The sequence below is a fragment of the Embiotoca jacksoni genome, unplaced genomic scaffold (assembly GCF_022577435.1).
Source record: "Embiotoca jacksoni isolate LCO1_2020_lvr unplaced genomic scaffold, fEmbJac1.0.p SCAF_35, whole genome shotgun sequence".
NCBI classification, from domain to species: Eukaryota; Metazoa; Chordata; class Actinopteri; family Embiotocidae; genus Embiotoca; species Embiotoca jacksoni.
In genome coordinates this window covers 2,690,446-2,715,676 of record NW_027185387.1, presented here as the reverse complement: position 1 = coordinate 2,715,676, position 25,231 = coordinate 2,690,446, and the positions used below count along the sequence as shown (strand labels likewise).

The 25,231-nt window shown below is 42.9% G+C and overlaps 2 protein-coding genes across 31 annotated transcripts in view; both read left to right on the top strand.

Moving 5' to 3' along the window:
* Positions 1 to 449: 449 nt before the first annotated feature.
* On the top strand, positions 450 to 13,335 carry nr1h3 (nuclear receptor subfamily 1, group H, member 3). 3 transcript variants are annotated; one of them, XM_069165784.1, is made up of 11 exons: positions 450 to 565; positions 3,398 to 3,507; positions 5,512 to 5,594; positions 6,042 to 6,284; positions 6,936 to 7,202; positions 7,285 to 7,490; positions 7,885 to 8,064; positions 8,288 to 8,387; positions 8,784 to 8,897; positions 9,127 to 9,221; positions 9,568 to 13,335. In XM_069165784.1, exons 3-11 carry the CDS (start codon positions 5,552 to 5,554, stop codon positions 9,712 to 9,714), a joined length of 1,395 nt encoding a protein of 464 aa, XP_069021885.1. In that variant the 5' UTR covers positions 450 to 565; positions 3,398 to 3,507; positions 5,512 to 5,551; the 3' UTR covers positions 9,715 to 13,335. The 3 variants fall into 3 exon arrangements, with proteins under 3 accessions (XP_069021885.1, XP_069021886.1, XP_069021887.1); XM_069165785.1 differs by having other exon boundaries at positions 3,300 to 3,507; XM_069165786.1 differs by lacking the exon at positions 3,398 to 3,507.
* A 1,616-nt stretch (positions 13,336 to 14,951) lies between these two features.
* Positions 14,952 to 25,231, top strand: part of madd (MAP-kinase activating death domain) — a 50,035-nt gene continuing 39,755 nt past the window's right edge. For 10 of the 28 annotated variants that reach the window (XM_069165781.1, XM_069165779.1, XM_069165761.1 and 7 more), the window contains exons 1-3: positions 14,954 to 15,321; positions 21,922 to 22,138; positions 24,302 to 24,943. In XM_069165781.1, the coding sequence (XP_069021882.1) occupies positions 22,080 to 22,138; positions 24,302 to 24,943 (701 nt within the window). In that variant the 5' untranslated portion in view covers positions 14,954 to 15,321; positions 21,922 to 22,079. Of the gene's footprint in view, positions 15,322 to 21,921; positions 22,139 to 24,301; positions 24,944 to 25,231 lie in introns of all 28 variants that reach the window. The other 18 variants (XM_069165780.1, XM_069165769.1, XM_069165767.1 and 15 more) reach the window with 6 other exon arrangements.

The window sequence follows — 25,231 nt, the reverse complement described above, 5'->3', positions numbered from 1 at the left end:
CCCGAGGGGAATTTTTTTTTTCGCTACAGCAGCATACAGGAAGCAAAAACATAATAATAGAATAATAGAAAGCAATAAAATAGCAGTAAAAATATTCAATATTAAATATAAAATATAAAATGCACAGTATATACAGTACAGTATATATCTATATATATTATATACAAACAACAGTGTTTAGAAAGAGTAACACAAATGAATACACACACACACACAAACTACACAAAAAATAAATAAAAACAAACAAACAAACAAGAGTCTTATTTTTGCTGCGAATTGCAATATTATTATTTTTTTTCCCCCAGCATCATAATTTCTAAATACTGGAACCTGAATATTTTCCAGGATTAAACTGCCTGTGAGACCGAACAGCGGGTATTAAAAACCTCCGGCCGTTTCCGGTTCCGTTGGCTGAGATCCTCTTCCGGTTGCCCGGGCCGCTCCGTCACATGACGAAGCTACGACGGCTAACACGTTTAGCTCCGGTTGTCAAACCTCCGGTCCCGGAACGGAGAAACCCGACTCGGACTAACAAAGCGTGTCGCAAAAGTCTTCGAAATCTCTGGTAAGCCAACAGCTTCTTCTTCTTTTGTTGTTGTTGTTGTTGTTTGTGTGTGCGCGGCGGCTCTTTATACTAAACTGGTTCAGCGGGCATCGTATACCGTTGAGTTTTGCCGAGCTAGCCGAGCCGAAGTAGTAAACAGGGAGTTCCTCCGGTGTCGGAGGGGAGTTCGGCTCACGGTACCGGCCCGGTTCGGTTTTCACCGCGGAGATAATCTCACCCTCCAAACTTACCTCCGTTTAACGTGTTGTTTTCAACCAGCGTTGTTTGAAGGTTAGCGTGGGAACGTTTTTTTTTTTTTTTTTTAACTACTTTCATCGGCAGGTAGTTGTTGATGTTGTTGTTGTTTGTTTGTTTGTTTTTTTTCCAGCCGAACTCGTCGCCAGCTGCACTTTGTTTGTGTCTCAACGCCGCCAGTTAAATATCAACACACACCTGGTTTAAATAACTCGATGAACGAGCAACAAGTCCGGCGTCAAAACAAACCCGAGAAATGTACCTGGAGGAAGTACCCGCGTGCTCGGCTCGACTCGCCTCGTGACTTTCTCCTCCCTCTTTTTTTTTTTTAAAGTGTTTACCTGAAATGACTCCCAAAAAAACAACAACAACAACATCGCTAATGCTAGCATTGCTGGCTGTGAAGTAACCACCGGCCTTAATTGGAAATGAGCTAATTGACTGTTTGACCTCCTATAATCTGTGATTTATTGATTTATTTTGCTGTAAAGGCTCGTTTTTTGTGTAACAAGTTTGCAGCCTGCAAATGTCGCCGGTCTTTGTTGTCGGTGACATCTGTTCCACCTGCTGGAGGCCTCACGTGTCTTCATCGTTTTCTATTCGTGCTGGGTCACCTGACCACACTTCCCACCACAGCGCAGAGAGGTCTGCAGTCAGGAGAAAACATCTGGGCGGCTCTTGCCGCCGTGAACTTCTTCTTCTTCCATCTGTGCGTGGGAACGTTCAATTCATTGTGATCCGTGAAAGCACTGACTCCTTCCTTTCACACCCGAGTTGTTGCTGAGTGTGGATGTTGCATCCGTTGTCACTTGAGACTTTTGACAAAAGGGACGTTTCCCACCTCGTATTTGCACTCAGATGGGGTTTTTTTTGTGTGTGTGTGTGTGTGTGTGTCCCCACCCGACGCAGCTTTCTCACCATTACTGTACCGACCGTGGTTGCTGACACTCGCAAGTAATTGTAAAAGTTTCCCAGGCCCATTATCACGTTCTTAGAAAACAGATTATTTTGTCCAACCGATCATCTGGAACCAAATGGTTACCGAGTTAATCACGAAAGACGAACAAAACCGGTGGTAGCCCGGGGAGTCGGCGAGGCACTTCACTGGCGTTACAAATCAAATTTTATTGTTATTACTTTGAGTGGGCCGCTCACAATTACTGCACGAGCGCCTCTTTGCAATATTTAAGCATAATCGTCAAAATCGTATTTGTTCATCTGTACAAAAACAGCTGGATGAAACGAATGGAAATATCAGATTTCCGTCACTGTTTCTGTGCCGTTTTCCACCTTTTTTTTGAGGTTCAACTGACTTTTTTTTGTTTAGTTTTTTTTTACATTAGGTTTAATGATACATGAGTGGAGAATTAATACTATTAAAAAAAAAATTTAACATTTATATCGAGGTGCTTAATTTCTCATATTCAACCAACTCCATTTTTTTAATGAGCATTTTTAGTGACCTAAACTTAACCGATGTGTTTGCAGAGAGGAACGCCGCAGCCGCTCAACAGCTCTTCTTCTTCATAAGCTGTGTACTGTCAAGTTACAATTATCCTCATACTATAAAATTTGGCATCAACTGAGGTCTCCTGATGGTGACAGCCCCATCACAGAGCAGACTGTTGATCCTATCTTTTCAGTCAGATGCTAAAGTATTCATTTTCACTTTTCAGTTATAATGGACTAATGATATTAATCATGAGCAGCGGCATCGTTTTGGGTCACGTAATGTGCACGCACATCACTTCCTGCACCCGCCGGTGCTGATTGGGCGCGCTGCAGCGCGCGGTCGACCGAAAGGTGGTCGTCCGGTGCCTTTATTGATTCAGTCCGTGTTTTCATTTAATTTCCAGCAGTCTATGAAAACATGACAAAGGTGACTGGCTGATAAGATGCGGGGGACATTGGACTTTTAACAGAGAGAAATCAGGGTGGGGATGACATGAGGGCACACGCGGAGGAGGAATATTTTACAAGTGAATTCACCCGATAAAACGCGGCACCTTTTTGATTACCAGACGTTACGGACTACAGGGATCGTTTTACCCGCGTCTGGGTCGTCGTCGTCACCACCATCATACATCATACATCAAACGAGCCGCGACGCTGACGTTATTGATTTGTGGTTTCTCAATATGTGAAAGTTAGATCTGCTCTGAATCTCGATGCCTTCTAATCTCGGTTCAATGATTGATAAATCGAGATAAGATTTTTTTTTAATTTTTTTTACGTCTCATAAACCGTGTGCCGTTTTGGTCTAAGGCCAGCGGACCGCAGTTCGGGCGCTATTTTGACGGAAGTGGGGAAATGATGAGGTTTTGGTGTCTGTGGGTGCGAGTCTGTTTGAAAGTTTGTGGTTCCTTTTTAAAAGAAAGAAAGAAAAGCTGCAGCGCTACAGTACCGCTGGGGTTTAAGAGCCACGCTAATGACCAATAGTAACCTACGGTGTTCCCTCTTTCACCCTCCCTCCGCCTCTCTCTCCCGCATGGCATTGTAGAGAGGGACTTCTCTTTCCTACTCAACCTCTTCACGATACCGAGTCATTAAACTTCTGCCTGATAAGTCACGGGAGGTTTTTTTTTTGGCATCTTCGAGGCGCATCAGGGGAGCTCGTCCGTCGGACCCGCAGATAATATCGACAGACTGAGGTTGTGGACTCACGTGGGCGAGATGGAGAGCCCGTAAATAAGACATCAACTTCAGAGGTAAGGTCAGCCCGTCACAGAACCGCTGTTGCTGATTTTTATTTATTTTTTTTTTTTTTTAATTTTTAAGGTTAAATAGGTGCTTTGTGTCGAAGTGTTGCGCTTTTTATTTAGGACTTCAGCTCATGTTACCCTGCAGCTAAAATTCCTTTTACTGGAAACCGTTTATGTTGTTTTGGTGGTAAATTGGAGGCCGCTGTTGTCAAAAGCTGACATGGATGTTTTAAAGGCAAATATAGTCATTGTCATACTTTTGCCTCATTTTTTTTTTTTTTTATTAGCAATGTTAGCGAACACGAAGTAAATATTGATATTATTATGGCGCCAAAAGTTACCCGGGTCGGCTTACGCTAACAGAAGTGTTCTCTCGCTTTATTACTTTATCCGTCTTTTTATCTTTGTCCGTTCTGAACATTAACCACTTCACTGCTGCACGACGGTTAGCAGCTCATCGGGAGGGCTCGGCAAATTATCACCCACACCGCCACGCTTGTTGTTTCGTTCGTTCGGTTTTTCATTTCTGTTGAACATAATCTGACCAGAGTTTTGTAACTTGAACAGGTCTACGTGTAATCGTATTTTCATTTTGCTGCTGGTCCTCGTGATACCATGAGAAGAAATAGAACCACGTTTTTATACCCAGCAGGTCGTTACAGCGGCTGTTTTTTTATTATTATTATTATTATTATTATTATTAGTGGAATAGGGCGATATGATGCTATACACCGTAAATTGACTTTGTCAGCTGATTTTCCTGTGCTGTTTATGCTTACCTTTTACGGTCTCTGTTTCAGCACTCTGGTGAGTTCATTGCATCACTGAGATAAAGCAGCTTCATTTGTCAGCTATTAAATTCACTGCGTTGTGCAGTGGCCTCTCAGACTTCATCCACCGTATCCAGGAGATTAGACTAAATATCGGAGACGTCCCTCAATAAGAACAACAGTGCTACAAACTACAATCTCTTGAAATGACCATAGAGTTGAATCGGCTTTGCTCTAAAACCGTCCCCCACAAAAACTGAATCTAATATCCTGCGTGACGGGTCGAATTTACTGCAGGACCGTTGAATTGAACCGCTTCTGTAATGTAGACCGAATCGACAGGCAGTCGATTTAACAGTCACAAAGCAAAGCGTTGCCTTGCATGACGTGACAAAACTCACCCGATGGCTTTTCTGCGTCGTTTTATTTGTCACGCAAAGTACCCGACGTCTGTCTGTCTGTCCGTCTGTGGCGCGTTTCCGTCATTGCAGGCCGATTTAAGAATAGCCCCAAAAATAAATCCTGCATGTGTGTGCGTGTCTGCTGAATCAGTTTCCTGAAAATGTATTCTTGTGTGACACATGACAAGACTTTCATTTCTGCTTTTACATCCAGTTGGCTTCTCTGTGCGCCCACGGGCCGGATCTGAGCTAAGCTTTTTTTTTTTTTTTTTTTTTTTTTTAATATATTCCAGATCTTTCTAAGAAGTAAGTTGTGCTTAAGCATAATAAACGCCCCTCCCGTGCCATCCAACCACATCCCTATTTTGGACATGTACAGTCTGCTCAAGAGCGTCGGGAGGTTTAAATCCCGACCTCGCTCTGCGGTAACGGCGTACACGCATGTGGTGTCTTTGTCCATCTCCTCATTGGAGATCATCGTCCCCCCCTTGGTGAGGGACATTGTGTGTGCCGTAAGCCGTCTTGTTCTCTTATTTGTGCCGGATAGTCGTCGGACCGCTGCTCAGACCGCTGCGCCTGCAAACATCTACGGTGCCTTGCGGATCCGCAACAAACAGAATCTGTCCAATCCACCGGAGCTTTTGTGCAGCAGGATTTCCTCGGAGGAGGAGGAGGAGGAGGAGGAGGAGGGGCGGATGCAAGTGAAAAATGTAGCTTCAGGGGATTTTCTTTTTGCCTGAGGGGATTTTTTTGTTGTTGTTGTTGTTTTTTTGTTTTGTTATACTGCATAACATTTCCATCGTAACTGAATGTTTTTTTTTTGTTTTTTTTTTGCACAGTTACACGTTGATTTCGTAATGACAAGCTGCTGTGCAGAAGATGTCCACGCTGTCTGTGACTGATATCCCAGATGTTGGTCATGGTAAAAGGAACTCCTTCTTTCACTTGTATTGTTGTATTGTTTAAAGGTCTTGTTTTTTTATGCTTTTGGAGTGGGTGTGCAGGCCGTCTTCATGTTCTGTAATCCTTTTTTTCATTTTTTATTTTTTTTTATTTTGGGCCACTTAAAAGGAACGTTTTGATTTAGAATGAAACAAAGTTCCTGAATTTCTGGGTTTCTTCTGAATAGTAGTAGTAGTTTTCCTGAAATACATACATATATATATAACATGACAGTTTATTTCTGTAGCCTCTAACAAAAGAGTAGTTTCAGCAGAAGTTTAAAAACGTGCAACGGTTGTTTACATTTTTCTGTCTCCGAACGTAGTTGTTTCTTTCCGACACCTGTAATAACTGACGAAGATGAGCGGAACAGTGCTGCAGGCTGGCCGGTGTTTGTTTTCAGCGGTTTTTGTTCCCCCTCCGTCAGATGAGAGTAAGGTGTTTGACGGGGCCTCTGAGCTGCAGCTGGACTGCATGGTTGAGGAGGGCAGTGGAAGCTCGGCAATGAAGCGCGAAGGCCTGCTGTCGCTGACCGACCTCTCGCAGCCGGACGACTTCCCCGCTCCGCCTCGTAACGGCCCTCCGCTGAGCGAGATGAGCAGCCCTCTGCCGATCGAGCCGAACGACATTAAGCCGGATCCGGCTGCCGGCGACACGTCCGCCGGCACGGGTGAGAGAAAAAGTCCTTCGCTCAAATGTCGGCGTGCGGTTGCTGCAAATGTTGCTGCCGCAGTCACTTTTGAGCGATGTTTGAGTCCGTTTCACTTGTGGCGTGTTTGTACTGAGACCGGCGTCACAACCGCCACAGACCGGACTAACCTGTCCTTTTTCTTTCTTCTAATAATCCCCTCCTAATCTCAGACATGTCTATACCATAGTTTGACCTTTTGTATGATTTGGTGACACTGAGCATGCTCATTCTGAGCTGGAAATGCTTATAATAATAATAATGATGATTAAAAACAACAATACAAATAATAACAATATTAATAATAGTAGTAAAAAGAAAAGTAAGAATACAAAAATCAGAATTATTAAACAAAAATAAGAAGGTATAATAAGGATTAATGATAAAAAATAATAATATGAAAAACATACAATTAAAATGATTTCAAAATAAGAGAAGAATACAAATTCAGAAAGTTTTAATGAAAATTATATTAATAATCTTTTGCACATTCAAGGGGGGGGTTAGCTGAGGGTAAATGAGCAGACGGGTTTTTATTGTTCGCTGTTAATATGGTTTATTGTGTGTGTGTGTGTGTGTGTGTGTGTGTGTGTGTGTGTGTGTGTGTGTGCGTGTGTGTGCGCGTGCGTGTAGATGGTCAGCCGGTGAAGAGAAAGAAGGGACCCGCCCCGAAGATGCTCGGCAACGAGGTTTGCAGTGTGTGCGGCGACAAGGCCTCCGGCTTCCACTACAACGTGCTGAGCTGCGAGGGCTGCAAGGGCTTCTTCCGCCGCAGCGTCATCAAAAGCGCCCAGTACTCCTGCAAGAACAACGGCCGCTGCGAAATGGACATGTACATGCGCCGCAAGTGCCAGCAGTGCCGCCTGCGCAAGTGTCGGGAGGCCGGCATGCTGGAGCAGTGTGAGTGTTTGTCGGAGGGGACGGTTCAGATTTCGAAAAACTTGACCGGGTAGATTTAGCGAGTCACCTCTCTGACCCGCAGGTGTTCTTTCTGAGGAACAAATCCGGCTGAAAAAGCTGAAGAAGCAGCACGAGGAGGAAACGGCCCGCACGTCCGCCGTGGTCACGCCCACCCCTCCGCAGGAGGTGGCCGCACTCGAGCCGCAGCAGCAGGAGATGATCGAGAAGCTGGTGGCCATGCAGAAGCAATGCAACAAGAGGTCGTTCCTGGACCGACCGAAAGTGACGGTAAGTGACCCCTTTTCAAAGGAAAACTGCTTTTAAGATGTAGCTGCTCATGAAGTCCACGGCGGTCTGTCTTCAAATGATGATGAAGAAGAAGGGAAAAAAAAAAAGCCTATATTGTCATCGTATTGTGCAAAAATACAACAAAGTTAGCCGTGATACTCCAAACGCATCACAAAAACAAGTCCTATACAGATAAATAAATGCATAAATATAAGAAGTCTCTGTAAACAGTGGGTGTGGTACTCTGCAGAGTTAATATGATTGTTGTATTTTGTGAAAGCTTGCCGTTTGGGTTGATTAATGGTGCGACTGGAGATGCATATCAAACAGCCAGACTGTGTTTCCTTTGAACCCTTTTAGCGAGATTTACTTGACTACTCTGATTTCCTTCCAGCCATGGCCGCAGAGTCAGGACCTGCAGAATCGAGAAGTGCGTCAGCAGCGCTTCGCCCACTTCACCGAGCTCGCCATCATGTCGGTCCAGGAGATTGTGGACTTTGCGAAGCAGCTCCCTGGTTTCCTCGAGCTCACAAGAGAAGACCAGATCGCTCTGCTGAAGACGTCGACCATAGAGGTGTGTTGGTGGGGATTCATCATGAGATGCTGTTGGTTCGGAATTAAGCTGACGTCGAATAAACTCTTTCGTAGACGTCGCAAGTGAATGAACTGCAGGCATATTCAAACAAAACATATTCGCATCCTCTGAAGTCGTGCATTACTTTGACTATTCCATTTCCATTTGTCTCTATTTGTTCCCGTTTTAACGTCTCACTCGCCGAGATATTTGTCCCCCTCAGATTATGCTGCTCGAGACGTCTCGGCGTTACAACCCCGCCATCGATAGCATCACATTTCTGAAGGACTTTAGCTATAACAAGGAGGATTTCGCCAAAGCAGGTGCAGTTCCTCATTTCTGCCCGTCAGGTGTTTGTAGACGATGTGAATATTTGGAGTCAGTGAAGCTGATTCTGCTCGTCCCATCTGTCTCATGAAATTTAAGAAAGAAAGTAACAGGAAGGTTTTGCCATTGTAAGGTTGTTGTTTTTTTTACTTAAATGGTCTTTTTTTGTACATATACTAACAATTTTACATTCTTATAGTATAGGCTGTTTGATATGCATTTCCTTATAGAGATAAAGAAGCCTTTGTTGCTGTTACTTGTTTCCAGTAATGTCATCTCCTCTGCTCAGTAAGCCGTGAAGCTCACAGCGTATTATTGCTCCACATTTCCTACTTTGAAATGAGGTTTTGCCTCCTCATCTCTCTCTTGTATCTCATGTCTTCTCCCCTCAGGGCTTCAGTTTGAGTTCATCAACCCCATCTTTGAGTTTTCAAAAGGAATGAACGACCTCCACCTGGACGAGGCCGAATACGCTCTGCTCATTGCGATCAACATCTTTTCTGCAGGTCAGAACTCATGATGGACACAACCTGCCGTTAACCCTGGTTCGCGGGGTTCAATAAAATCTCAATAAAATGGTTCTCCTTTTAATTCATTAAGGGGCAAATAGATGGTTTAGCGTTTCAGTTTGACATTTTTTTTCAGAAAGCAGGCGTCACATTTAGACCAGAATCAAATCTGATTATCCTGCAGTGGAAGAGATTAACATTCCTGTGTTTGATGATCTTTGTTTAGATCGGCCCAACGTGCAGGATCACGACCTGGTGGAGCGGCTGCAGCAGCCCTACGTGGATGCCCTGCGCTCTTACATCATGATAAAGAGACCAAATGTAAGCACCCGGCAACATTTACATAACCTGTTCTCTGGTAACGGGACAGTGTCTCATCATAACCTGGTTGACGTCATCGCGACAAGCACATTGGGTCACGGCTGAGGTTACGTTTTGTTATTGAGATTAGTGGTGGAGGTGTGTGCTCAGTGAGGCCATTTAGAGAAACTGTCAGGCAGCTTCTAAGTACAAACCACCTTTTTTTTTTTTTTTTTTTTTTTTTTTACATCATCTGAAAACGGTTCAACACTTGTGAAGTGATCATAGAGTTCAAGTTTCTTCTCTTCAGTTTCTTTTTTTTTTTTAATTAAATTTTTTTATAATTGTGTTTCATCGTTTTCCTCAGGATCACTTGATGTTCCCGCGCATGCTGATGAAGCTGGTGAGCCTCCGCACGCTAAGCAGCGTCCACTCGGAGCAGGTTTTCGCCCTTCGCCTCCAGGACAAGAAGCTTCCCCCGCTGCTGTCCGAAATCTGGGACGTCAACGAGTGACTGCGAACCTCGACGTCACACTTTGCGGATTTTGACGAAGCCCGAGACGAACACGGTATCCAGCAAAGATCACTGACTCCTCTTTCTGCCGGCCTGGTCAGGGACTGCTTACAGCATTGAGGAGTTTTTTTTTTGTTTTTTGCTTTTTTTTCGTGGGAAGGGGGGCTTCGTCGCTCTCCAACAGACCGCTAAACGGTTTTATGTTCATGAGGAGAAACACGAACACCTAGTTTTCTTTAAACCTTTTTTGTTTTGTTTTTCCTTCAGTGTAGATGCTGACGTGATTGTGGTGAAGTTAAGTACCAGCATCCAGCTCGTTAACCAGTTATCTCTGATTTCAATTCTTGTCCAAAATGATGTCACTCTCTCGTGCAGTTCTCTACTCTTTCTCTAACAGTTATAACCAGGAAGTACTGAGCAGGTCTTGGCTGTGGTCGTCTTAATTGTGAGGATTACTTTTGAAATGGTGACATTTGCAGTTGTGCAATAGATGGGAACGGCTGCAGAGTCGGGGCACGAGCAGACCCACGTCCGCTCTTCACTTTATTGATGTTAGGTTGAAACGGTAGGCCGTCTGGTTGGTGTTGTGCGTCGTGAAATGGCGGCAGGTTGTTTGTGTGTTCCCCGTGGCGTCGGTGCAGAGATCAAACGGTGGGTGTCGTCGCTCAGGTAAAGTAATGTGAAGTCCACCTCTGGAAACTGGAGGCGTCTTTAAACTTTAGTTCGATTACTTTGCTTCCAACCGCATAAGGGACCTTTTAATGGTCATTTTTCTAGATACCCATTCATGTAAATTGTATATTTATTTTTCACACATAAAATGTATAGCGTGCACACATGAAAAGCATCCACAAGATTGTACAATCACATAACAAACGCACAAACCTCCGCAGATGTTAAACGGAAAGCAGCGGTGGGATCTTTTTTTTTTCACTTGGTGCACTGGTACCTTATTTGAACAGGTGGTAGTAATGTGACTTTAAGTTCCATTTAAAAGATTAAATGTTTTTTGTTTTGTTTTTTTTAAAAGGAAGTTGAGCTGACATCTCCGTGACCCTCCTCTCAGACAAACAAAACGTTGTTTCCACAAATCCAAAATACAAAGAACTCACTGTATTAACGGCTCGTTCGTGGTTATGTGTATGTGAAATGTACTTTTAATCCATTTCATTAATATCTAATTTGTCACTAGCATTTAGTGTGAGAAAATGCATATACAGAGTACATTTTAGTTTGATGAAGATATTGCAACCGTTTATGTTGATATACTGTATGAATAATACCGAGGGGGGGGGTGGATGTGTATCTGAATATCTAGTGCGAAAACTAACTTGATCTAAAGGTCTTTTATAGTCCTGAGTATCCTCCTTGAACAGATACTGGACATCAACAGCTTTAACTCGTCAGATTTTTTTAAAGCCTCTCCTCCTAAAAACAAACAAATGTACCAAAACGTTATTAACAGGGAGCAGAGAGAACAACAGGAAATGAGTAGACATTAAAATCAAACTTCCAAACTAACTACAGAGATCTCGATGTGTATATATTCGTGCTGCGTTTTCCTGTCAGTGTGAAACGCCGCTGAACGGGTGTAAATTCTTAATTGTGAAGTTTATTCTCTCTTCCTACATCAGTTGAAACGGTCAAATACTGGACGATGTCTTTTGCAGTCGGTCATTTCACCTTCAGACGTCCTGAACCGAAAATGTAAAAGCTGTTTGATCTTATATTAAAACTGCATCGGACCGTTTCAGCTGAAGTGGGACATTGATTCTTCACATAAGCTCAGAAGTCCACTCTTCTAACTGTGAAACATGCACACGGGGTGTTGTTGTGATCCCACCTGATCCAAATTAGTTCATTTTTGTCCTAACGCACTTCTTGATGGTTTTTAATATTATAATTTTTTTTTTTTTTTTTTTTTTTTTTATGTTAAACTTCCACCCAAACTGGACTTTTTTTTTTTTTTTTTTTTTTTTTTTTTTACTCCATCCACCAACATGTTCGTATTGTATGTTTTTGTTTAAATGAATCACCTGTTATGAACCTCCCAGATGATCAGATCATGTTTTTATTTAATTGTTTTTATTAGTAGACTTTTTGACATGTCAAAGTAGAGAAAGCACACGTGTTACAAATGCCTTCGTTGTACTAAAGCGTCGCAGTGAGCTGCCGCCACAAACTGAAGCGGCTACGAGGAATTCGCCCGTCTCTCATTTTATCATTTACACTCGTGCTTTTCCAACTGTGGCTTGTTAAAATGTGAAAAAGAGCTCAAATTGCTCAAGATCAAGGGAATACTACAGCATTTACTAATAAAACTCTAATAATGGTAAAGTCATAAATTTGTGATTTAACTCCTCTTAGTTCAGCTAGAAAATATAAAACCGATTATGTTTCGTCGTGCTGATTAAATGATCCAACGGCACGTAATTCGCTGCTTCAGCCCCGGCTTGACCCTGGCTTGACCCTGATTTTAAATGTGTACTTCTTAAAACGCAAAAGATTGTAAAAACATAGTGAGCGCCACCTGTTGGTCAGCTCAATGAATACAAGCAATTTTGATGTTGTTCTTTCACATTCTTTCATTGTATTAAATGAAACGGCAGAATCGTGACAAACACATTAGTAACCAGAGTGTTTTTCTTCCTCTTCCTCAACTGTACAAAAAAAAGGTTACAGTTGAGTAATTTTTCCTGCCACTGGGAGCTTAATTGTACAAGACGACAGGAAGAGTTCAAGTTTCATTCCTGTCTTTTAGCTGTGTCGCATTGCTAAAAGTTGCCTGAATAAAATCTCCAGCGTCATATTGGTGAAATAAATTATACTGAGTGTAGCTTTACCCACTTCTTTTATTTAACAGCAGGACCTCATCGAGTCGGTGGTGTCCTGTCATTTTTCTGACCACGTATTGTATCAAACCTTTTGCCTTCCTTGTCAAAAATTTAAGTTTTTTTTCTTTTTTTTTCTGATGCTCTAAAAAAAAAGGGGGAAAATATTTTTGCTATTGATTTTCTAACATTCTCACAACCCTTCAATAAAGTATTTACTGATTTTATTTTGTTAAGCAGATTAGCGAGTACACGATTGTTAAACCACTATTGATTTGTTTCAGTTGGCTCTGCAAAACTTTCTTTTGCGTCCCGTTTTGCAATGAAATGTGAAGTTGTTTTTTTTTTTTAATTTTTTTATGTAGATTTTGGTTTGATGCTTGCTGAGTATCTGTAGCCAAACACTAACCATCAAGTTTTAAAGTCGCCGTTGTAGTCCTGGGGGGAATTTTCCAGCTTGCCCCGGGTTGAATCTCATGTCAGTAGACACGGGGAGTTTGATGAAGCAGATTTATTTTGTCACAGCGTGCTCTAATCAAATCAAAAAAGCATCAGTCGTCGGCTCTTTCTTTGTGTACAGGTCGTGTTCAATGCTGTAGGTATGGAGGTTAGTTGTACTGTATATACTGTAATTGTACTCTCTGATCTCATTTAATTCCTGTCTTCGAAGGGTGACACTGTAAACATTATTGATATATAGAAATGCAAACCTATTTTAATACTTGTAACTCCTGAAGACCTTCTGTTTTGTATGTACAGTATAAATTAAAGCTCTGCTGTAGTGCTGTTATACGCTTGCAATCAGAATGTTTTTTTTTTTAAATTTTTTATTAGTCAGACAAAACCTTAGTGGTTGTTTACGTATGCTGGTGTTTATTTGATGCGTAAATCAGACACCTTCTTGTCTCAGTTTATTTGCCAGAGAATGAAACATTTTACTTTTGACTCTGATTCCATCATTAATTATTGGGAATCACAAATCTGAGGGTTTTGAATTGATTATCAAGCAAACAAAGGGAACTTACTGTAAGAAAGGTATCCTCAGAGGTCACAGAAGATGATGTCTGCAACACATTGATGTAACCCTACCATATAAAAAAAAATGTATGCTCGATAAAGTACAAAACATCCTGATCATATTCAAGGTAAACAGGCCTCTAAATTATACATTTAACAACATACTGTACACACCAAAAATAGCATTTGCCTCTCAATTTTGTAGGGTGACTAGTTAAGTCACTCAGATTTATATTGTAAAACAAATTGTTAAATGACAGAATTAAAAAAAAAAAAAAAAATACATATATATGTATGTATTACATTACATTACATTTCATTTAGCTGAGGCTTTTATCCAAAGCGACTTACAATAAGTGCATTTCAACCATGAGGGTACAAAACCCAGAACAACAAGAGTCAGTTCAATCAATCATTTATATAACAAAAGCACACACCTGCAGAAAAATATTTCATTCGGTTCCCTGCAGAGGCACAAAATGATTTATAGAATACAACAGGATATTTTACTATATGTAAAAATAGTGCTGCTCTCTATTAAGGTTCTCTTTTTTAAAATCATTTTGTTTTCTTAATTTAAAATGTTGAAAGGTAAGAAATGTTTTTTGACCTTGGGAGGGAAAAACTAAAACTTTTTCCAGAACTTTTGCTTTAATTATTTGGAACTTTGAAAAACATTTTGTGAATGAAGAGCAAATTTTCACACAAATATCACAAAACCTATTTTAGTATTAATACTGTAGCGAGTAAATTCTTGTTAATGCTTTCTCTGCACGGTTGGAAAGGGAAGAGGGAAGCTATTTCATATTTCCTCTGCCCCGTAAAAGGCTTTGTAAACTGTTCAGGCTGATTAGTTAGCACCTCAAACACGCCGGTCAAAGTTGAGTCCGCATTAAGGCGCTTTTGTTTTGTTTAGGGATTTGTGGCGGCGTAGAAAATTATTTGTAAAAAAAACATTCTGGGATTATGAAAGATTTGATGGTCCTCACACCACATTTGTGTGCCTTAAAATGTATACCAGTGTTAACAATCAATATTGATTTTAAATTTTGTCACAGTTTATTAAAATTGAGTAATTTTAGTGGTAGAAAAAAAATAAACAGTTTGGGAGGGTGATGGGGGGGGGGGGGGGGGGGGGCTATATCTGACCATATCTACAGGGCCCCCCAAAAGGCTTTGACCGGCCCTGTTTACTGATTTAAAAAAAACCACCTTCAAAATAAAGAAAATGTATTAATGAGTAAAACTAAAATATTGAGTCCCTGCAGCATTAAGAGTTTTTTTTATTTATTTATTTATTTTTTTAGCCAGGTTTGTTTGTTGTTTGTTTCGGTATGCGGAACTCCCTGCAGACTGATGATGATGATGATGATGGTGATGATGATGATGAGGAGGAGGAGGAGGAGGAGGAAGAAGGCAGGTTGTAACTGACCGAGCCACTCGTTCATCGAGCGGAGAGAGGCGGACACTCACATCCGTTTTTGGTTTTGTACTCTCCGGTTCTCGCTCAGTCAGACGGAGCAGCCAGCCAGCCAGCGGTGGTGGTGTGTTTTTTTATTTATTTATTATTATTGTTGTTTGTTGTTGTTGTTGTTGTTGTTTCCGGCCGCTGTCGTCTCCAATGATCCGCCGACGTCTCACGGAGAAACGCGGCTGAATTCGGACAAACATCGCCGGCTCTGTGACCGAGGAGGAGACCCGACACCACCACCACGCAAGGCCGTCATCGGCAGCTGGCTCACCGGCTAATATAAAGCAGGTACGGATGTCCCGGCGGCGGCAGCGGCAGCAGCAGCGTCTAGTACCGGTTTAAAAACAAAAACAAAAACAGCCCACTCGGTCTATTTTGCGGATTATGTCCGCCTCCGGTCTCCCCGAAGCGGCCGGAGTTCAGCTCCGTTTCACCGGGTTCGTAGCTGTTAGCGGCTAGTTAGCTCGCGGAGCTAGGTGGCTAATCCACCCGTGACGTAGGAGAGCGTACGGCTAGCAGAGGATGCTCCTGTTGGCGTGGACACCTTGGACGAACCGCAGCCGGACAGCTTGTCATTAATATATAGATATATACATATATATATGTATATGTGTTTTAAAAATAAAAGATAACACCACTACGGGCCACACGGGTCGCCTCTCTCCGGGCTACCGGGAGGCGTCGGCGGCGCCTCCCCGCATTTAGTCGTGTTGTCTTTCCAGGCTAATCTCCAGTTAGCTCGTTAGATATCTGGGAATAAATAAAATTTAAAAAAAAATGTGCCTCTATCATCTCGTAACCGGCTCGGTAATCAACACCCGTGGCTTTCTTTTTTAAAATTTTTATTTCTTCTTCCCTCCCCGTTTTTTGGGGAAAAAAACTCGCCTTCAAAGCATCGTTTTTTTTGTTTTTGTTGTTGTTGTTGTAATCGTGTAATTTTTTGTTTTTGTTGACACGATGTCCCGAGAGTCCAGCAAGCTGGTGTAAATAATGTCCATCTTGAACTAAACGTGGAGGGTTTCTGTCTTCGAGGCTGATCGTGAAGTGGATCTCGTGACCTTGAGGTAAATTCAGAGGTTAGTTATTTGATGACAGGAAGGTGAAGAGCATCATCGTGGAGGGGACGAGCCAACGTGATCCTGCTGAACAATATAGATTTACTTTTAATACCCGCGTCACACGTATAATAATAACACCCCCGTCCAAAAATCACACATTTCCTTACGAGAAAAGGTCTTATTTCAGGACTCCCACAAGAAAAGATGTCATCGTCGTGAAATTTGAGTTTTAGGTTAAATTGCCTATTTTTTTTTTTTTCTGTTCGCAGGTCCGCCGGTGTCGGGTCGGCCTTTGGCGTTAAAGAATAGAAAAGAGAGCCAGTTGTCGTCATTGGAACGTTCGAAAATATAAATAAAACGCCGCCTTTTTTTTATTTGTCTTTTAGGTTTTGAAAGCAACAATCGGATATGGCGTAAAACGTCGATTTGAATATAGAAATACTTTGACCTAAATATACAAAGAAATGACTGACGTTAACCTCTAACGCGCCGTCCGTGTGCCATTTAAACCGTTGCAGACAAAAGGAAACGATAGGATGTCGTTAAAAGAGCATCGGGGGGGGGGGGGGGGGGGGAATAACTAGAGATGGAAATATGACATCCCTGCGAGTTTTGTCCATCTGTTTTAATACACACGAATGAAAACAACCCCAACGATTATGCAAAATGATTGCAGTCGGCTGAAATACTTTCAATCAGGCAATTATGTAATAACTGTGACTGGCGTTGTCACAGGCTCGCTCCAAATTGATAACATCGGCTTGATAGATCGTGATGTTGAATTTTGTTTTGATGTCAAAGCCTCGATGCAAATATAGAAAAAAAAAAAAGGCTCACAAGTGGTTACACACAACGCCGTCTATGGCACAGTAGAGTGGCATCGCTGTGACTCAGGATATCCTGTGTGACTGCAAAATGCAGAATGGGGTCTTGCACAGTGTTTTAAAGACGAGCGTGTCGACACGTCATTTGTTTCTAAAATAAAAACGGGGTCTGCATGTCGGCATCGTCATGCTAAACACACACACGGCTCAACTCGCTCCTTGTCACTCAAACGCAAACCGTCGCACACTCGGCTTTGACGTGTGCTTGAGAGATGGCCGTTGGCCCAAATGCGACCTGTCGTCACGCCACTGCACCCAACGACCACGGTTACTGCACAAGCGTCAAGTGGACCAATAGGATGTCACGCAACCATTTTCTTTTCCCCGTAGACACACGGGTGACCGGACACTACCGCTGCTTTGGTTATGGGCATTTTGATCAAAGAGTGAAGGTCTGGAAACTTGGCCATGCACAGAGCATCTTTGATGAATCTTTAGAAATCAATATATAACCATACAGGAGAGCGCTCTGCGAGTGTTGTCCTTAAGAGAACCAGGCAATCATTTGGTGCAAATCAAGTTTCATTGACAAGGGGACTGAAATATATCAATATCAGTTCAGCCGGGGAACATTGCGCCATCGGTTCAATCAGAAAACATTGCAATCAGAAAGCGAGAATGCAGCAATCGATTCTTTCTAAATATGCGCTCCATCCCGCTCCTGTTTTTTTTTTTTTTTTTGGGGGGGCCGTGCTGGACTAAAAACTAATTCAGCAGGCGTCTCCATTTCTAGTTTCTGCTGTTCGCTGTGGCTGGGAAGAAGCGCTGTCCATATTGTGGGCCTGTGAATCATATCTGTCTCCTCTCCGAGCTTACATAACCGGTGATTGCTGCCTGCAGACCACTCTGAAGAGATTCATCTGTCGCGTTGACCTGCATCATTATGTTGCCTTTGATTGCGGAGCGCCGTGCCGATTCTTTATTCTCCTTCTTTTTTCTGTTTTTTTTTTTTTTTTTTTATCTTAACAGCGAGAAACAAGATTCGTTACCACGTTAAAAACAATCAGTGAAGTGGCACAGTCCTCCCATCCTCATCTAAAAATAATGTTGTGGTCCTCTATCTGGCTGCTGGAGGAGTCTGCCTGCAGGCCCGGCTGCTTCACAAAACAGCCATTTTGGCTTCGTACCGGGAAGTGTTCACGTTGCCAGACCTCCATGCAGATTCATCGTCCTGATGGTTTTCTAAGATAAAATGGTCAGATCTGTATTCTGTCCAGGCCTCGCTCTCACTGTGGGGAATATTTTAGTTTTTGTTTTTTTTGGTGCGAGCTGTAATCACCCATCGCTGTGAGGAAGGTTTATGTTGATGCTGTTGTCCAAGTTCCTCAAAGTTTTGCTCAAATTGTGTGACGAACGAGCTTTAAAAATGTTTGTTTGGACATGAGGATAAGCAGCCATGCCCGTGTCTCGGAGCAGATATTCTTATTAACGTTACGTGACGGTTTACTTTGGTAAAAGCCATGCAGGAGACTCGTCAGGATTTCAGCGCATTTGAATAATTTCGCAAAGCGTGAAGAGTGCTGACGTTAAGCTGACTCGGCAAGACGTGTTTAGGCCCTCTGCGTATTGAACCGTGTCTTCATCTGGCACCGCACGCATCAGATACGGTTGCATTTAACAGTGTTGGCAAGTTCAGTAAATTTCGGATGTTATAACACCGTCGGAGGATGAGCCAGCTTATTTTCCTCCCAAACTTGAAAAGCATCATAAGAAAGGATTACGTCAGCTCCGGTGGCTGAACGGTCTATATTTCCATGCTGATAATTTCAGTGATGTTTATGCACATCGTCTCTGTTTTAGATCTATTTTGATAATTGATTAAAGTTTGGAGCATTTTGTCACTGCGCTTCAGGATTGGTCATTCAGACGACGTCCTTCTGTGAACGGCTTCTCTTCTCACCGGCGGAGTTATTGGACATAATTAGACCCGCGAGGCATCTGATGTGATAAAGTCACCCCTGATGTCCTCATGTCCCACCGGACGCAGCTGTGTCGCACACTCTGGCTGCCGGGGTTAATGACAGCCTTGGTCAGGACTGTAACACCCCCCCCCCCTCCCCCACCCCCCTCATGATTTATCCTGATGTCCATTTTCCTGCCCCCGTTTCCTTTGTCAGAGCCCACATCTCTGAGGCATGAAATTACCTTGTGAAATGTCAAACATTTATTTCCTTTTGTCTCCAATTCTTATTTAATCACGCATTATCACATCATCTTCAGGGCTGCTACGGTTTTAATGGTCATTTAGCCAAATTAGTTTTGCAGCAGTAAAGCGATCAAAATGCAGTGTCTTTTATTTCCGATGTTGTTTTTTTTAACATATAAACAAATGTGCACTAATGAGTCTTTGGGGAGGATGACAGGCTGTCTGTTTTGAGAGCTCAATTATCTCTGATGTGATGTTCAGAGCCTAATCTACGTGCAACTGAACTCTGGAAACCATGAAAAATTTACAAAAACAACACAAAATCTCTCGGGCTGCTTTAAGAGGCGCTTCCAGTGGACATCGACACCATTGTGGAAACTTGACACGGCGGAGGCAGCCGTGTCCCGATCGATCTTCACTCGGAAACAACTCCTATAGCTGCACTGAAGCAGGAACGTTTGCTCTTTCATATGAGTCCCATCTGTCTATTTAATGGGCTGCAGATTTCTCTATCTCAGCCTGGACCTCGCTTGCATATAATTGCATTAATGAGGGGTCTGGTCATTTTTACGCTTGTGACGAAAAAGAAAAAATCCTACTCATGAATGGTGGAGTATGAAGCACTGGCTCAATTAGAGATCCTTCAGCTTATCAGTACGCGGATGACCGCCTTTAAGTGACGGTGAAAAACTGCTGCAGGATCAGTGTGTTTGTGTTTCAGGGTGGAGTCTCTGAAGCGTGGCCTCGTGGTATTTGTTGGTGTTGGGAGTAGAAGCTGTCTAACACGGTATGATAATCCCGTCACTGCACGGACACGTTTGACAGTCGTTGAAGCGGACTGTTCTTCTACATATTGAAGTATAACATAATGACAGATGCATGTTTGTTTTTCAGCTGTTCGAAGCTTCACATTTTGCAGCTCATCAAAAACAAAAAAACAAAAAACGAGGGCTTTTTGTTGTTGTTGTTGTGCCGCCATTTTGTGTTTCACAATCATGCTGGGTGAAGTCTGTTGTGGAGAAGACAAACACACTCCAGACAGAAGTTCTGTCTGACTGTCGTCTCAGAAAGACGCTCTTCTCTGCACACACGGGAGGTTTTTCTTTGAAATGAAAATGTCTAATTGTGTTATGGTCTCTCTACTGTTATTATGCTGTAGATGTACAGCAGGATGATAACGGCCATTAACACATACAGATGTAAAGGAAGCAGGTTTGCGTTTGATCCTGACCTCTGACCTCGGTGTCAATTTCCCTAATGGACATTGATGAGGCAGTCGATTGGTGCTGCTAGTCGCGTGAAATATCTGTGGGAATGTGAACAATATGTCTAAGGGGTTGAGCTCGGTATAACCCTCACCATGCACCGGTTTGTTTTGTTTGTTTGTTTTAAATTTAGGGACTTATGCAGTGTCATCTTACAGGAGGTCATCCAGAGTGATGTGCACCGGCTGGTACAGCTTTATTCGAGTTAAAAACGGTTGTTTTGAATGCTTTGCGGTTTACGTTTGTGTTTAACAGCTGTTTTAATGTCCTTAATGTTAATACAATTTGAGGATTACTGTACCTTATGGCCTCCCGCAGAAGCCAGACGTGGGCTGGAGGTTAATAGCGATCTGTATAGAGGTGCTGGTCGAGGTTGCTGCCGTCACTTGCTCGTCCTGTGAGGACTATTGTACAAGCTGTCAAGGGGGCTCATTCCACCGAGTCCCCTAAGCTGCTTACTCCATCAGCGAGCCTCTCTTTATCCTCCCAACAACAACAACCAGCTGACACAATGGTCAAAACGGTAAACTCGGCTCGGAAGCGCGACGCTGTAAAAGTTTTATAGACGTTTGTTTTTGAGTTGAGAGGGATTGTTTTATTGTCTTATTATTTTTGGGTAAAATATTTGCAGAATCGGGGACCTGGAGGAGCAGATGGCTTTTCATGCCTGACATCTATTGTGCTCCTCCTGCCTCCTTTATCTTATTGTCTTGTCATATGCCCTGGCTACTGAAGGTAAAATGGGAATGCGGAATATATACAGGACGTACCGGTGTTAATTTCCTGCCAAGTAAAATATAAAGTAAATAGTGACCTTGCGGTGACATTGCCAGCAGAGCGACAAGACTGTTTGATAACAAGAACGCAACTTAATCATTAACTCGCTCTCGATACTGTGCAAGAGCTCTTTTTTTCTTTTCTTTTTTTTTTTCGGATTCTAATTTTTCACAAATAAAGAACTGTCAAACTGAAAGGAAATTAAATTTAGAAGTGAGAGATTATCAATGAGCTAAATAAACTAGAAGGCAGCGACAGTTTGACTCTTTGCTGATCTGTCATTAGTATTTTGAGAAACAAAACCACTTCCTTGATTTATTACTTTAGAATACCTGCACAACACAACTTACTGTCTTCCTCCATCTCCTATCTCATGAATCTTCGTTCTTGTCTAATCTGATCTCTATGTGAGCCGCCGGGTCGAAAGCCGTCTTGTGAAAATGAGTGATTGCTGAAATAGTCCACGAGACAGGTAGAGAGGAAGTAGACACCGCTGCAGTCTTTGGTAGAAAGAATGTGCACACAACTTAGCCCTTGACATTTAAAACAAGTCGGAGGTTATAAATCATGAAACCATATTTAGCCCATTTTTGCAACTCTGAAAAAGCGTGTGGTTGTTTTTATGCAGTCGTAGCGGACCGGACGCCTTCATAATGCATCACTGTTGTTTTACTCCAAAGTTGATTTCACCGTGGCCGTATCAACACACGACATGGTGCTAGATTATTTGTGTAACCTTCTCTTTTTCTGTGTTACAGGTCTGACTCTGTCTTTTTTCAACCGTCATAATGGTAATCAAGGAGCTGTGTTTCAACCATACGCCTGAACTTTCCCAGTTGTGATGGAGAGGCACCATTGACTCCAGAGGGAACATATATCCTGGATGCCGTGACATACGGGACGTCGTCAATCCAACATGGACAAAAAGAAACCGTGCCCTCGCCTCCTCGACTACTTGGTGGTGGTCGGAGCGAGGTAAGAAGATAATCTGACTTGTAGTGGATCTGATCAAGGAATATCTGAGTCGACTCGGTCGCAAGGAGAATGACAAGCCTGTTTAACATTTACTGTTCAGGCTGGATATGTAATGCAGACATCTGTAATTCAGTTCTTCCTTGTCAAAAAGAACATTTCAGATATGAAAAGTGACATTCTTCCGAAGCCAAACGTCCTTTATTGAATTTGAGATATCTGCAATTCACCTTGTGGATTATAACTAGTTTTAATTCCGGCCTCAGATATCTAAGATATCTTCAATTTCCCTCAATTGAAGACATCAATGTTGCCCTCTTGTATGTCTTTTATATGTCAGAATGATTTTTGAATCTTGAATTGGACTCATGACGAGAGATCTCAAACTGGAATTGAAAATAGTCATGATTTAATTGTAAGGCTCTGTTATTGAATTCTTCCAAGTTAAAATGAATTTACATGACGTATACGAGTTAGATTTTTACTGTCCTAAGATGGCGTGTCGGATATCTGGTTTGGTCAGAAGCTACAGAAAGTGTTAGATGGGAGCGGCTTGCTGTGTAAACAGACTCTGTCACTGCAGCTGCTGTAAATTCGTAGCACAACTCTAATAGAACGAAGCTCTAGCTTGCCACAAGTTCCTTAATCATAAGCTTGTGCTCTTTTACGGCATTTTCTAACTATATTTTATCCACAAAAGCAACCGCCATTGCTTCTGCTAACGTCCATTCAAATGCTTTGCTGGGTCACTATCCAATGGGAGGCTTCGCATTTGGGCAACGTCATGCACAACAATTCATCTACTCATGATGACGTTTGAGATATCTGGAACTATTATTCAGACTGGTCAAAGCTGAATTACAGATGTAGTGGTTTTAGTGACAGCACTGCTGATATCTGAAATATGAATATCTGTCAAACTGTCATTCTGACTAGTAACAATGTATTTATGAATTAAGATATTTGTGATGTTAATTGTGGAGAGTCTTAAATTGTCCAATAAATGTTAAAACGGCTTGCCGTATAAGGGGGTTTGTAAATATTCCTTTGAAAACAGTTTTATGCTGCTAATAGCGGAAATGTCTGTAGTCAAGTCCCAAAGTAGTTTGGTCTACAGTGACTAACAATATATTTATGTATATTTCTTGACAAGACGGCTTGATACCTCGCCTCTAACATAGGCACGGTGTCTCGTAACACTGCACGGGATCAGCAGTGTCAACAGCTGCTCGATCCATCCTTCCTACCAGACCACCAATTGTACCAAAAATGGGGAAAAAAACCCATTTATTTCAGTGGCACCATGTGTTGCTGCTGTAGGGGGTGTTGTTGCTGCAGAAAAACTCAGGTTATTCCTGCAAAAATATCAGTCCAAGCTCTTATTTTGGACGAACCACGAGGCAGCGTCGTCACCCGCAATCACAACACCAAATACTGTAAGTGTAAGCAGACATAAGAAATGCAGTAGTCGGAAACCTGGTGCCAACTATGATTTATATTTGGGTTTTGTGGTGTCTTGGCACATGATAAACCCACAAAGAGGGACCTCCTTGTTGTTACATCATCCATTTATACCCTGCAGCAATTGATGTACACGTAACCCAAGTACACATATTACACTGCGTCCTAATTGACTGCTGTGTTTAATGGTGTTTGGGAAACTCCCCGTCTTGTCTTTTGATGTTTTTAATATGTCGCTTACATCAATAACATTCCCGAGTTTTTGCTTTGGAGCTGTCGCAGCGGTTACACCCATAAGACGGAGGATCTACGATGAAGCATAGTGGCGCATTGTTTCAGGCGCAGTAGCTGCAGGAGAGATTCACATGAGCACAGTGAATTTGAGTTGTTCACCGAGCTTCTCCACCGGGGGATTTAAATGTTTAACGGCGAGTTCACAAGTTCTTTTTTTACGTCCAGATTTTCCAAAACAGTTTTTCATTTTTAACGCATCATAAACTTGAATTCATCCTTAATTCATCTCATTTGATGACCATTACAAATTCAATTCACAATTCGGTTTACACATGAGCGGAAACGGATTTGCTGATACGTCAGTTCAGAACAAAGAAAGTTTCTAACCCACCAGGACCTCATATTTGGCACGGCTCTACAACAGTACCTTCTTTTAAAACGGAACAATTGTTTTCTCCGTCTACCTTTCAGGCAGCCGAGTAGTGACAGCGTGGCCCAGACCCCTCAGCTCCTCCGCCGCTACCCGCTGGAGGACCATCACGACTTCCCGCTCCCACCAGACGTGGTGTTCTTCTGCCAACCGGAGGGCTGCCTGAGCATACGCCAGCGCAGGGTCAGCCTCCGCGACGACTCCTCGTTCGTATTCACGCTGACCGACAAGGACTCGGGAATCACCCGCTACGGAATCTGCGTCAACTTCTACCGCTCCTTCCAGCGAGGACATCACCGTCCTCGAGGGGACAAGAGCGGCCACGCGGAGACGGCGGCCGAGGCGGCCGAGCTCGCCGCCGAAGGGTCTGACGGCAGCGGTGGCGGTCCACCGTCCGGGTTATCGCCGCCGAACAATGCCGAGTCAGCGCCGCCGCCCGCCTCCGGAGAAGAGAACGGGCAACCGGGTTCTGAGTTAACCGCCGGCAAGTCGCCGCAGCACAGGCGGAGCGCCGCCAAGATGGCGGCCAGGAACCGCAACAGCACGCTGACGTCGCTGTGCATAGTCAGCCACTACCCATTCTTCTCCACGTTCAGGGAGTGCTTATACATTCTCAAGAGGCTGGTGGACTGCTGCAGTCAGAGGGTAACTCAACGAGCCGGGCTCCCTCGCACCACCCAGAGGTGAGGCTTCAGATTGCATTCACTGGGGCACACACAGCTTCTTTGTTTGTTAAAAGTCGCTTACTCTTTACTGCTCTAGTCTTTCAGCCAAAGCTTACATTAGCCAGGTTTCCACCGCATCGGTGCTTCGGTTTGAAGGTAGCGCTTGGAAACATCCCTTCCTACCGAAACAAACTGCACACTAGAAATACCAACATCTAGTGGCTCATTGCCGTTCAGTCGCTGAGCACATTCATGCTCACGAGATGATGAACATTCAGCATTGTTGACACCACATGACCTTTTTTC